The 14,235-nt window shown below is 40.7% G+C and overlaps 1 protein-coding gene across 3 annotated transcripts in view; it reads left to right on the forward strand.

The window, feature by feature from the left end:
* LOC138738371 (uncharacterized) overlaps positions 1–14,235 on the forward strand; it is a 63,131-nt gene that overhangs the window by 31,442 nt on the left and 17,454 nt on the right. For all 3 annotated transcript variants that reach the window (XM_069888437.1, XM_069888438.1, XM_069888436.1), the window contains exons 5-10: positions 339–401; positions 1,646–1,766; positions 4,331–4,423; positions 8,269–8,429; positions 12,074–12,159; positions 13,620–13,703. In XM_069888437.1, coding sequence (XP_069744538.1) covers positions 339–401; positions 1,646–1,766; positions 4,331–4,423; positions 8,269–8,429; positions 12,074–12,159; positions 13,620–13,703 — 608 coding nt within the window. The remainder of the gene's footprint in view (positions 1–338; positions 402–1,645; positions 1,767–4,330; positions 4,424–8,268; positions 8,430–12,073; positions 12,160–13,619; positions 13,704–14,235) is intronic.

The raw sequence follows: 14,235 nt of genomic DNA on the forward strand, positions 1-14,235 counted from the left end.
TTGGAGAGCCTGCCACTAATTTCTCAAGGCACCCAGGAATGAGAAATAAATACAGATGACCTGAGATTGATTTCAATTAAAATCTAACCACATCTTTCAAACCAGTTTCTTCTGACTACTGGGATATCTAGGAAGGATTCAAACACTGGGGCCATTAGGAAGGAACCATAGACCTGATGTCGTTCAATCTGTGTCATGATAAACATTAAAAAGAAGTGTTAACTTCGTTGATTAATCCTCTGAGAAATTGTGTTTCTTAATCGGAGTCTTATGTGTGTGTTTGGTTAAAACTGGTTCTACTTTTGTTGAAAGTAACTATTTAGTATGAATTTTTTCAGTGTTGCAGAAGAGAGGCTTGGATTCAACTTCAAAAGCATTTCTGATTTCATCGAAGAATACAAGTATGTATGCAAATCCAAGAAGTAATTTCATTATTTCCTCAATGCCTTTCCTCTTCAGATCATCCAAGTCAAAGGTTAGCAGGCTGGACTGGGCCATTTCAATCACAACCCTTCCCCAACCGACTCCGAGAAGTTGGGCGTGCGTGGGATTTTGGAAGTCGCAATGATAAGCTACTGTGGACATGAAGTACTTGTACATTCATTTACGACTTGCCCAATGTGCTGACCCATCATAAAGAGATAGAAATTGTGGGGTGCAAAAAAGGCAGATTTGGTTTCTTTTCTGGCAGCTCGTGGGAGTTTTGGTCAAGATTAAAGTAGGGAACGACTGGAGCAATCAGGAAAGGAAGTGGAGAGTTGTCCCACCACATTCTGTACCACGAATCGACCTATGACGATATGTTCTTCATTTCCTGCTGATCTCAATTGTTTCTTGAGGAGTTATGAGAAGAAGTCCCCAATTCTGAAGTGTTGATGGAGGGGAAGTAAGACTATTCTCGCACATTAATGCTTGTCATTTAAGCACACTGGTAAATGTCACAAGCACCCTTGGTCACTTTGCTGGTAAAAATATTCCAAATGTTTAGCAAGGATATGAAGATTAACAGGATATGCTTCTGATAATAGTTTATCATTTATAGTGAACCGTAAATGATAAGGTTTCCAGGTTCTGAATTAAATCTTGGCTTTGGGGAGATTAGAGGGTTTCTCTAACAAATTCAATTAATTATTTTAAAAAGTCACATTTATTTCAGATTCAGCATGAAATTGACCTTTTAGAATATGGAATGGGTGGGTGTTGGAGAGCTCAGGCTGATGTGCCTGAGTTGGCAGAGCGATCCTTTCTGCTGATTTACACAATGCATTTTGGATTTAACAACTGCACAAAAGCCTGAATTATTTGCAGCTTCATCACGGAGATGGAATCCGTTTCTAGACCCACCATTCTGTGATGATGAAAATGGGAGTGAACCTCAACCCCAAATTTTAACAACTTTGAAACAAAAAAAATATTTGGCTTTTGCTTTCTCCATAGATGCCCATTTACATCACAGGTTGTTTTTACTTTCAAGGGTTATAAATGGGTTAAAAATTTCCCTGGATGCTTGAATCACTAGAGGAAGGGCAATGGTTGATTTTGTCACAAAGGATCACGTTATTTGTTTGACTAATCAGTTGATGTAGCCATCATCTTGTATTTAAAGAAATCAATTTGTGACCCCAGGCTTTTTCTGCTTGTTTAGGGCTGGTAAAACTACTCCAATCCAGGTGGCGAAGAATGTGATCAGAGCTTTGAAAGATGATGATCAAACAACTGCTCCGTTGCGAGCTATTGTACAATATGAAAGTGAGCTGATAATGAAGGTTGGCGATATTTTCAATTCATCCGAGAAAATGTGCCCTCTCTATTGTGATGCCTGTGATGTTTTGGAGGGTGATTTTAGTGGGTAGAATGTAACCATTCAAAAACGTTTTGTTTCCGGACCTAGTTAACAAGTTATTCAATGTTTGTGTTGCAGGTTGTAGGCAGTGAAATTCTGAAATTAAGGAAAATAAAATATTTTGTTGTGTCCTAAACTCATTAGTGGGCATCTGTCTTGACAAAAATAATAATCAAAATTAATTTGTGTCCCAATGAGTATCTGATCCTTTCTACTTTTTCTGTGGAAAGATTGGATTTCTTCTTGCTGCTTGTTCCTTCCCAATGTTCTGAAGTTTTGTCTCTGGGTTTTCACTCTTCCCTCACTTGCCTGTGGAGGGGCAGGGATGGTTGCAGGACCAGGAGGCAAGAACTGAGCTTTTAAAATGTCCTTCACCTTGCAATACCTCATTTTAAGTGCTTTCTCATTTAATTCTGAATAATGGCTATTGCCAGACTGTTGCAATCTGCTACGATAATGCAGTCAAAGCCAGATGATGTCCTTTCAGTAACACTTGGAAAATAAATCAAAAAAGACATCAAGTTGTGTGGGAGACCACCAAATACCTGTTGACGAGGAAGACATTTCTGATCTGTATAAATTTGCTCATTCAGATTCAAAGCACTTATTCTCTCCATGTCAGAATCCAACTATTACTGCAATTGCTTTTGTTTTCAGTAACTTTTCCATGCAAAACAGTCATATTAAAGTAACTGCTGAAGCCCATCTATAATATTTTCCCACTGTCCTGCATTTGCTGCATTGCCAGACTGCTCCTCGATGCTTAATGTGGTTTTGAATGAGGACGGGCAAAAGGTTGCTGGGAGGAGCGGAGTTCTAAATAAGGTGTTTGGAAATTGTAGATCTGGAGCTTCTGTTTTGACTGGATAATTATGCAGCCCCAGTCTATAATCCATATGCATCCTGCAGCTGCCACAACATAGCATCATTTTCTATGTGAAAAGCAAAGAGTTGCACTTAATAGTTTGGGTTTGGACTTGTATATATCGTGTACGTGGGATGGTTAGTGCGGAGCAGGGGAAGAAGCGCTGGTAAGATGTTCTTTTGCGGTTTGTGACCTTCTCACAAATGCTATGATCTTGTTAACAGATGACTGGTCTTTCTGGCTAGACTGTGTACTTCAGAAATAAACCAGCCAAACAGCAGATTGGCACCATTGTACTTTATCAGTGGCTTGCCAAGGATTTGCTTAATTCCAACCTGTCAGCCAATATATTATTTGTAAGCAATAGTGAAATGAGAGCATTCTGTGGGGCTCAAATGAAAGGCATCTCCTACCAATGACAAGAATCTTCCCTCATTCTCCAAAGGTAACGCAGACTTCTCTGTAAGGATATTCTTTCTTTGGCTTGGCTTCGCGGACGAAGATTTATGGAGGGGGTAAAAGTCCACGTCAGCTGCAGGCTCGTTTGTGCCTGACAAGTCCGATGCGGGACAGGCAGACACGGTTGCAGCGGTTGCAGGGGAAAATTGGTGGGTTGGGGTTGGGTGTTGGGTTTTTCCTCCTTTGTCTTTTGTCAGTGAGGTGGGCTCTGCGGTCTTCTTCAAAGGAGGTTGCTGCCCACCGAACTGTGAGGTGCCAAGATGCACGGTTTGAGGCGATATCAGCCCACTGGCGGTGGTCAATGTGGCAGGCACAAAGAGATTTCTTTAGGCAGTCCTTGTACCTCTTCTTTAGTGCACCTCTGTCACGGTGGCCAGTGTAGAGCTCGCCATATAACACGATCTTGGGAAGGCGATGGTCCTCCATTCTGGAGATATGCATTGACAGTAAATCTACTTTCTGTTTGGCACACGCTGTTCTGGTTCACGTTTTCTGTCACGATTACCTGCTATGCTTGTTAGTGACACTATTAACAGAATGATTGCTCATGCAAGACCTAGACAATCAATTTCTCTTCACTACTGGTCCAATACACCTTCATTTAACGGATGGGTGCTGAGATGTTCGGAGGAAATCAAATGGTCAAATTGAGGAACCTTGCAAAGCAAGTTTATGATACTGTACTGGTGTTGATTGCTACCTCGAATTGAACTTGAAAGATGATGTTGCACATGGTGGCTGTACACAGAGCTAACAGATTAAATGTAGTGAACTAATTGGTTGACTGGGAAAACAACAGAAATAAATGTTACAAATAAAGATGAAATAAGTTTTCAACAAGACAAAAGTAGACTTGTTGATTCTATACAGAATTTTTTGATCTGCATTTTTTCAGCTTGGCTATTTCTAGCAGTCCCAGTGACATCCAGCTGACTCATTCCTTGCCATCTGTTAGCCCTGTGTCTAGTTAATTTGCACACTGTCCTTCACAATTTAACTCTCTCCATACGATGAGTAAACGTTTAGTATCAGATCTTCGTTGAAATGGTCCCAATTTCTGCATTTCTTTCAAAACCACTTTTAACAAAACATTTCAATGATTCAACATTTTTTGACAGCACCATTATTCTCTGCTTACCACTGGTTTCTGTTACGATATATAGATGGCAGAAGCCTCCACTGCTCGGTACAGAGCTAATACGCCTCTATCCCCACTGGATGGAATTCCTGTGTGCATTAAGGAGGAAATTAAAGTTGTAAGTATAATACTGTTTGACTGAAGATGGACTAGAATGTAACCACATGGGAATAAGATGAGGTCTGATCAGTGCCACTGATTGATCCATGTGCTTGGTTCTGAAGACAAAAGCTGAAGACCTGAGGAAAGTGTCTGGAGGAGAAGGAAGGGGGTAACCTCGGACATCCAGAAGGTGGGGAATAAACTATGCATGTAGTTACCAACAGGTGCTGAGAGTGTAGGGATATGTTAATGGGAATTAATGAAATTGGGACCAGGGAAGAATGGAAGGTGTGGAGAGGAGCATCCAGGCGGTCACATGAGAAGGAAGTGATACAGTTGCAACATTTAAAAGACATTTTGACTAGCACGTGGGGAATGGGGAAGAAATGATCAGAAAAATGTGGTGTGAATGTGGTCACTAGTTTAGGTAGACCTCGGATGGCATGGAAAAGATGGGCTGAGTGGTAGAATTCAAAACAAGCAAGAAGGCTTTGCTGCAGATTGTGGAATATGACATAAATTATGATAACATTTGTACTTAAAGTTGAGTGTTTGAAATGGAGGAACATAATGAATCTGAAGACATTGTGGCCACAACTGTGCTAGAACTGAAAGCTTCTGCACTTCATATTCTGCTACTCTATGAAAACGATTTCATTTTGTTTGACTGGAATGAGTAATTTCAGACTTTTAGTGGAATTGTGACATTCCAGTTATTGGACTTCAGTTTTGCAACTTCCTCATCTGCTGTCTCAGAGATTTATGGAATTATACAGCTTGAAACGTGGCCCCTTACCCCAACCTGTCTGCTCTAATCATATTTGGCCTGTATCCATGTTCCTGCCTCCATCCTCATGCAGCTTGTTTCATGCATCTCCCTGTCCTCTGTGTGGAAGACCGTGCCCTACTGATCCCACTATTAAATCCCTCTCGTCTTATTCCGATGCCCTCTAATTTTACACACCCCAACCTGGGAAATAGCCTATGCATCTTATAATTGCATAGACTTTAAGTTCACCCTCAGTCACCTTTGCTTCAGGGAAAACCACCTCAGCTAAGTTGATCTCTCCTTGCAACTCAAGCTGCTCAGTTTGCGTAACAGTCCAGTGAATCTCTCCGCACCATTTCTGGCTTAACTGCATCCTTCCATTGAAATGGATGTGGTGCACAGTACACAGCCCACATCCATCCATGGAGTGAGTTGATTGGTTCTGTGAGCATTTGCCTTATTGCAACCCATCAAGATCCACGTGGTCACTTGCTACAGTGGCTACTCTGACCATCAGTGTTCCAATAGATGCTGAAATTCCCAGGGCACCCCATGACACCATCTGGCAGAAGTACAGGAAGATTGCAAGGAGCACTTCATGTCAAGGGTGAGCAGGAACTGGATGCCATGAACTCCATGGCATTTTTGGGGATCCATTAACAAATTGGGTTCAATATTCCCGCCCCAGGTTCATGTGCCTGTCTAGGCAATAATGGGCACAGATCTGTTCTGTATAACACTGTGGCAAATTATAAGTGGACAGAGATGTAACGTTAGTGGTACTAATGGGTAGTGGTGCACACCATTGATATTCAGCATTGCCTCCAGTGAGCCAACAGAGCTTTTGACTGACTTATAAAGAATAGAATGATTTCTGATCAAGGCTGCAATCCTTGCACCACATTCAAAACACAGGCAGTACTGATTCCTGACCTGTGTGCTTTTAAGACCTGGACTCACTAGAGCAGGCATCTCAAGGCACTAGAAAGGTGCCATCTCTACTTTTGCTGCATAATTCCCCATGCACCAGTTCGCTGCTCCTTCCAGCCTCCTCTCCCATCCCAGCCGTGAGGTTGTGGTTGCAAACGTGACCAATGCTTGGCCCAAATCAGACACTGTCCAACTTCTGTCAAACTGACTGAGAAAAAGAATCAAGGGTGAGGTCAAAGCTTCAATGAAGAAATGCAACATCCCTGCTGGTCTTGTATTTTTCTTTTTGGCTGAGACCAAATAAAACGTTGTAGTTGTGAAGACTCCTCGGAGGTGGCGTGGAGTAGAAACCCAAGCCTCCCCCAGCGCGTTTATAGCACAGTCAAAGGCTCCAGTCCAAGGTGACTGCTGCCTTCCTGCCAGCTGCTTTGCATAATTTCTTGTTCCACTATGATTCTTTGGCTCCTTACCCCATCCTTCCCTGGTTGGAGCCCTGATTGCGGTTTTGAAACGATGCTTACCTGAAACGTATCCCAAACATTGAACCCTCTGCTCGCGTGGACTCTCTTCTGTGTCACTCAGTTTCGAGGTGTAAAGTCCAAGTACATATTGGTTCTGTGTGATGTTCCCTGTTCAAAGCTGTCGTCTTGCTCAATTTCAAAACAATTTGTTATTTGAACTGATAAAACAGTTTAAAGTGCAAGAGAATGAAATGTTCACTGTAAAAATATTTGTTTGCAACCAGATCACTTTATATTGCACAGTGAATATTGGGCAAGATTAATACAGTCTGGCATTGCTGGCTTTTCATCTTCCTGTGCACCATTGTAGCTGTGCTCTTGGCACATGGGAGGTTCTGCCAGGCCTGCATTTGTTGTCTGCTCCTAGTTTATTAATTGTTTAAGGATTGGATGAGCACTTCCTGCTGCTGATGTGTAGATTTTCTTTGGCTCAGTCAATCGACATGCAGCTAAGTAAGGGGAGGAAGAGGAAATGATGAGTATGGGATATTTTGGGAGTGCACACGGCATTTATTTTTCTTTGAAAGAATTTGGTATCAAGTTAATTTGTTGAGCTTTTAGTTTTAAGGAATGTGATTTGCTGCTGCTTAAGGGGGTCCTGATGTTGGCACTGTTTTTTTTAAACCTTGGTTTATTCTTGCAAGTGAAGTCACAATTGGGAAGCTGCTGAGGTTTGGAAAAAATGTTGGAAGTTTTCAGCAGGTAAGGTGGAGAAAGGCAAAGTTTGGGTTTGGAGGGAGAAGCTGTTCCATGTAAAGCTTGGGGAAGGAGGGTGATGGCAGTGGAGGAGAAATGATTGATCCCCTTAAGAAGTAATTGGACCCTCAAGGTGGGATGAGGGAAGAGAGAAATTGGATGTCCAGGAAGCTGGCAAAGCAGAGGAAGGAGCATGACCATGCATGCAAAGAGATTGAACAAAGAGGTAAAAAATTGGGTTTGGAAAGTAAGAAGTAATTTCCTGGAAACTGAGCACGGAAATAGGAGTCGCTATCCCCCATCCGCCCAGTCCTGTTAACATTTTGTTGGCATTGATAGAACAAGCAAATAAAAAGATGGGTGTGCCAGGGCAATCCTACTTCTGAATCTTGGACAGGAGGTAGAAGCAAGCTCTTTGCTTGTGGGACCTGCAGGAAGAGAGGTTGCAGAGGGATGATTTCCAGGTGAAATGATGGCATTGTCTGGGAGAAACTGGCCTGTGGCCCTCCAGAGTGAGTTGTGAGGAGATGTTTTCAGCCCCCAGAAGTTAGAGGCCCACTTGTGAAATGTCAGCACTTGTATCCCCCAGTAGAGGTGTCTAAAATTAGGTTTAAGATAAATGGGAAGCCAAGTTGTGCCAAGGATATTTTTCCTTTTGAATCATTTCAGTTAGAGCACAACCTTGGGTTAATGTGAACTATGTCGGAAGCCTCGAGCTTTGGGACTTTGAATGCGATTCTGATTTGGTTCAAATGATCAAAGGTTGAACTTTTTGTTTTGAAAGGTGATCAGTGGGCAACTCGTTATCATAATTTTGCTTTTGGGTACTCATTGCTAAGTTTTGCTTGTCAGACCTGGTCACAGTATTATTGTTGTAATATGTCAGTTTTCAATAAATTGGTGCTTTTAAACATTCCTCTGCTAACATAATTTGCATTTGTCTAGGTTCCATACTATCATCGAGTGGGAACTGCTTATCTTGGCGAGGAGCGAGAGACTGAGGATGCCACAGTTACCAGAAAATTACGGGAGGCTGGAGCAATGATTATTGGTGTATCCAATATGCACGAGCTTGGGCTGGGTGTAACTGGCTGTAATGTCAACAGGTGAAGAGGACATTATCATTTATACACAATTTTGGCTTCAGTAGTTTACTTCCAAAAGCGAAAAACAGATTTGTCACAATTCTGCAAAGCTGCTTGTTCGGCTGAGTGTTTATTTTAACATCTGTAGGGTTTTTTGATTTTCAATTTTAATTCCAATTCTGCACAGCAAATATTCGACTGAATGTGGGCATGCAGAACTGCCCAATGAACTGTGAGGAATGGTACTGTGGAACTTTGTCAAATTAAATTTGACACAAAGCTGTACGAAGAATTGCAGGGGAAAATGGCCAAAGGTCAGATGAAGCGGTAGGCTTTAAAGAAAAAAATAGTCATCCGGAGGTAGAGAGAGTTTATGGGGAGAGGATTCCAAAACCTGGGGCCCAGGCAGCTGAATATGTCATAAAACACACCATTTATTCTTATTGTGACAGCATTAGTAACCAAGAATATATAAAGCAGAATTTTATTGTACTATAGCAAAACAATCATGAGCTTTAATGAGCCTTTTAAACATTTTTATGTTAAATTATATAAATTGCAATCATTAGGAGTTGAGGGTAAAGTAGATGATTTCCTGACACAATTGGACCTTCCAAATTTAAATATAGAAGAACAATGAGGTCTAAATGCTCCCTTTACTCAAGCAGAGATAAGGGAAGCATTGGCCTCATTGCAAACTAATAAATCCCTGGGAGAGGATGGGTTCCCCCAAATTTGTTTTAAGATCTTTTAATGCCTCTTCTCTTTCTAAGGAGGTTTTGGATCAGGTGGTTGTAGCCCATGCCCTCCTGGAATCCTTTCAGTGGCAGTAATTATGTTGATACCTAAAAAAGATGGGGATCCATTGAAACTGTCATCTTATTGATCCATATCATTACTGAATTTGGACTATAAGATTATTCCCAAAGCCTTGGCAAAGTATTTGCCAAAATTAACTAATGCTGATCGAACAGAGACAATCTGTAGATAATGTAAGCAGGTCGCTCAGCAGAATTCATCTGGCACAAACAAGAGTTCATCTGAGTGTCGCTGTGGCCATTGATGCAGAAAAAGCCTTTGGCAGACTGGAATGGGATTATATATTTCTGGTGCTGGGAAAAATTTGGGTTAGGGCAAACATTTATAAATTGGATTAAAGCTCTATATTCTGAGCCTAAAGCCAAAGTGATTATTAACGGGCAAATTTAATCAGCATTCCCATTATCCAGATCCAGTAGACAGGGTTGTCCATTACCTCTAGCTTTCCTTATCCTCACTATAGAGCTGTTAGCAGAATCTATCCAAAAAGATCCAGATACAAAAGGATTCTGTGTCAATCAGGAAGAACATGATTATTTTTTTTGCTGATGACGTACTGGTATATCTGATAGAGCCAGCAACGTCATTATAAAAACTGCCATCTAAACTGGAGGGTTATGGGATAGTTTGGGGTTGTAAAGTCAGTTGGGATAAAAACAAAACTATGCCACTCACAGGATGAATTATAATCAAATTCAGAGAAATTCACAATTTAAGTGCTGCTAAATGGTATAAAGTATTTAGGGATAAAGGTAGTAACTTACAGAATTTTTATAAGTTGAACCATCTTCCCTTGCCTAAGAGAATTGGGAAAGACCTTGGTAAATGGATGATTCTCTCAATAACTTGTTGGCAGGGTCAATTGTATAAAAATGAATGTGTTGCCAAGAGCCCTCTGTCTCATCCAGTCTTTACCGATTCTATTACCTCAGAAGTTTTTTCAAGAGTTAAACAGAAGTATCAGGAAGTTCCTCTGGAAGGGTAAGCCACCCAGAGCCTCCATTGATAAATTATCATGGGACTATGAGATGGGAGGTTTGAAGCTCCCAGACGTCTAGAAACATTATTGGGCAGCCCAACTGAAGTTTGTCTCCTCCCTCTTTGAAGGAGAAGATGAGCCTTCTTGGGCCAAAATAGAGCTGCATAAGGTTGGAGAGAGGACAGCAGAAGAATTTGTATATAAATGGAATTCAAAAGTAATTTTGGGTGTAAAAGAAGCCCCCTTATTAAAACATATAATTAATATTTGGAATAAAATAAATCATCAAATTGGAACTAAAGGGGGCCTATCTCCTAAAATACCTCTACCTAAAAATAGGTTTATTCCTTTAACAATGGATAATAAAATCCTGGACACCTGGTCTCATAAAGGGATCAGATGTATTGAGGATTGTTATGAGCAGAGCCAATTAATGTTATTTGATCAATTAAAAACCAAATATGGTGTAACTAGTAATACTATCTTATGCTATTTTCAATTAAGATCTTATTTAAATTGGGCCCAGTGATGACCTTACCGCATTGCAGTGAAGTCAAGACTCTGGTTTGAAAGGGGACTACAGAGAAATGTATTTAAAGTGTATTTCCTACTTCAAATGGGTATCCGAAACAGGGGTGATATAAATCTAGACAAAGGAGACAGATTTGGGTAAACTGATTGATGAAAAGACCTGGTCTGACTTGTGTTGGGACGGCATGTCCAATTCTATTAACGCAAGATATAGATTGGCCTGATACAATGTTTTGCACCAACTATATTTTACGCTGCAAAAATGACAAAGTAATATCAGAAATATCAGATCAATGTGTTAGATGCGGCGAAGAAACAGGAACCTTTTGTGTTCAACCTGTTCATGTTCCAAGGTGAAGCTTTTCTGGGAAGATTTGGGAAATCTCCCCAGAACAAATCACTAAGATTCGATTGATACAGATACCAGAATTGTTCTATTGGGAAATATGGCAGATGTAAGACCTATGTAGCGGCTACCTGGAAATTTGATTCCCATCTCGATGTGTCCCGTTGGAAAGCAGAAATATATGCTTGTATTCCACTGCAGAAAAATAACCTTTGGAAAAATACCATGTTTTTCTAAAAATTTGGAGTCCGTATCTTCAACACATAGATTCTTAACGATGCCCTTGGCCCCTGCATCCGGGAACCACCTGGGATTCCAGGCAAGTCTGGATATTTGTCCCTTGGCAGGAGATTGATGAATCCAGTTAAACTCTTTTATTTTTTCTGTCTCTTTCTTTTCTCTCTTCAATTCTATTGACTATTTCCTTTTTTTCCCTGGATAGATGGGAGGGGGAGAGATTGTTCTATTTTTTCTTGATTTTTTTTTCTTACTCAAAATCAACATTGAATAATAAGATTGCGTTTCTTTTGTGTAATTAATGAATTTCATGTCGATTTTAAAATATAAATAAAATAATCAAAAAGGCAACAGCCCGTCCGAGCCCCACGTGGGCAAGTCAGGTGTTGAAATTATTTCCACTTGTGACATCGTGCCGGTGCTAAAAATGTCATTTTCAGGATTTTTGGAGAAGGGGTATTCAGCCCCTATTACAAAGTGGAGCAGATCACAATTACTCCTTTGGATCAAAAGGAGCTGGGCATACTAAATGTTGAATGCCGAAGCTGTACTCTGGTAGGTGGTGTAGCTAGTATAACAAAGTCAGTCAGCATCTTCATGCATGTACATGCCTATTGAATCATCGAGATGAGTGGCAAATGGGTGGGGGAAGGAAGCCCACACCATGAGACCCAAGGTTGAAAAGAAATTATGCAGCAATATACATTTAAACAAAACATTGATGTGAAGTGTATTTTGTATTTGTTAATCCAGGTATCATGGAGTTGCCAGGAACCCCTACAATCCTCAACATTTCCCTGGAGGAAGTTCCAGTGGGTCCGGAGCAGCTGTAGCAGCTGGTGAGCTTAATTGTTCAGGGTGTGGTAATACCTGGCACCATTTTTAATGAGAACATCACATGGTGTGTATTGCATATTGTGATATCGCATGGGAAAATTCCCGCGTGTGAAGCCTTCAAATAGCATGGACCCCTCTGATTAAGCAAAGTCTATGCTGTAACTGTACAAGATCCTGGTGAGGCCACATCTGGAGAACTGCGTGCAGGTAGGTGGAGATGAGCCCATCATCAGATCGGCCGTGAACTCCTTGAATGGTGGAGCAGGCTCAAGGGGCCAGATGACAGACTCCTGCTCCTATTTCCTATGTTCTGTAAAGTGAGGTATGCACCAAGATTGGTGAAAGGTGCTCAACCTGGACAACCCATCATCATTCTTGGCAGGAACCTCTCCCAGTGCTTTCTTGCTCTTTGCAAACCACCCCACCCCAAATTTGTTGGTCATGCTCTTTGGAGGGGGAGGAGAGAGGGATGCAGGTGAACCCACACCCTCCCCTCCCCAAATACCTCTCCTTGGTCAAATTTGCTGCTTAACCATCCTCCAGCCTCTGACATCTGGCTGATCCTCTCTTCAACTCTCACCTCGGTTTCTCGCTGACTGTAAATTTGAACCATGTGCTGACCAGCTCCTGAAATGTGCTGTCCATGGGACCCTTGGTTTCAAGGTAGTTAGCTGTCATTTAGGCCCCAAAGCCCTGAAAATACCCCTCCAGCTAATATTAGTTCCTCACCAGTGATTGGCCTAAAATTCTCCTGTGTGCTTCATGGACCGAGAGATTCAGCTGATGCATCGATAAAGCAGTTCCTCTTTTCCCTAACATAATCTACTGTCCCTGAGAATATTTCATTGCAGAGATTAACAGTGATTTTAAACCTCAAACTCATTTTGAATCTTCGAAATAGCATACAGCTGCTAAAATCAATTCTAGTTTTCCATCTTGACACAGTTGATTGGTTAATTCATAGATAGGTTAAAGCTGTTTTATTTCAGATTTGTTTGACTTGGTGCTAGTGATGTAAATTATTTGTACTGCCAGAAGATACTGACAAAATAATTTTAATGATCAAATCCAGATCCCTGGATTCAAGTGATAAATCGAAAATTGCATTGAAGCGTGTAGACTCCACTTGTTTTTGTGCAGCACATGTGGCAAATAAAACCGATGTACTTTGTTCCTTAGTTTACGACAGCAGAGGCTTTTGAGAACTTTAGATTTGTACATGTGTGTAGTCTTAGTTCTCTTTGGATATCACGTTTCTGCATTTTATCTCTGCTTTCTTGTCACTTTCCATATCTTGGAGTAACTTTGGTGTTTTAAATTTAAATTGTTACCATTCCTGTGATCTATTTTGTGGGACCTTTTTTCTGATATTAATGCATAACAAATCAGTTCACAAATCAGCCCAGAAGCTGCAATGTCTCAATGTGGAGTAAACCTCTGTTAACATTATTGATTTCTAAAGGCCTTTGTCCATTGGCGATTGGGAGTGACGGTGGAGGTTCAGTCCGGATTCCAGCGTCGTTCTGTGGTGTAGTGGGACTGAAAGGTATTGTTGTTTTGGTCTGAACATGAGAGATACTTGCATGGAATAACTTTCCAAGTTTGGGAACTGTTTGCACACTCTATTTCTGGGTCTTATCTATAGCTTGTGTTTTTGTTTAATCAGAGTTCCTTTACAGAGATGAGTTAAATAATTGTTTAGCAAATGCAAAATTGTAACTTGGGATCCAATCATTGAATTTCACCGTGACCTAGGAACCTTTTTACATGCAGTTTGGCAATGTGAAAAAGTAGAAAAATTTTGGGAAGATGCAAGTTTTGAAAGATCCCAAATATTTTTATTAGGAGATATTTTTGATTGGAAGTTAGATATTTATCAGAAGAAATTTTTAAAGGTAGTAATAGAAAAGAAATGCATGGTGGAAATTAGACTATAATGTGGGGTTGAATAAATGCAAATGGAATTACAAAATTGTATACCATTAGAGAAAATAACATATCATTTACAGAATCAACCAGAAAAATTTGATAGAATTTGGAAACCATATATGGATTTTATCGCTACGACTTTATCTAGA

This window comes from Narcine bancroftii, chromosome 7 (genome assembly GCF_036971445.1).
Source record: "Narcine bancroftii isolate sNarBan1 chromosome 7, sNarBan1.hap1, whole genome shotgun sequence".
NCBI lineage: Eukaryota > Metazoa > Chordata > Chondrichthyes > Torpediniformes > Narcinidae > Narcine > Narcine bancroftii.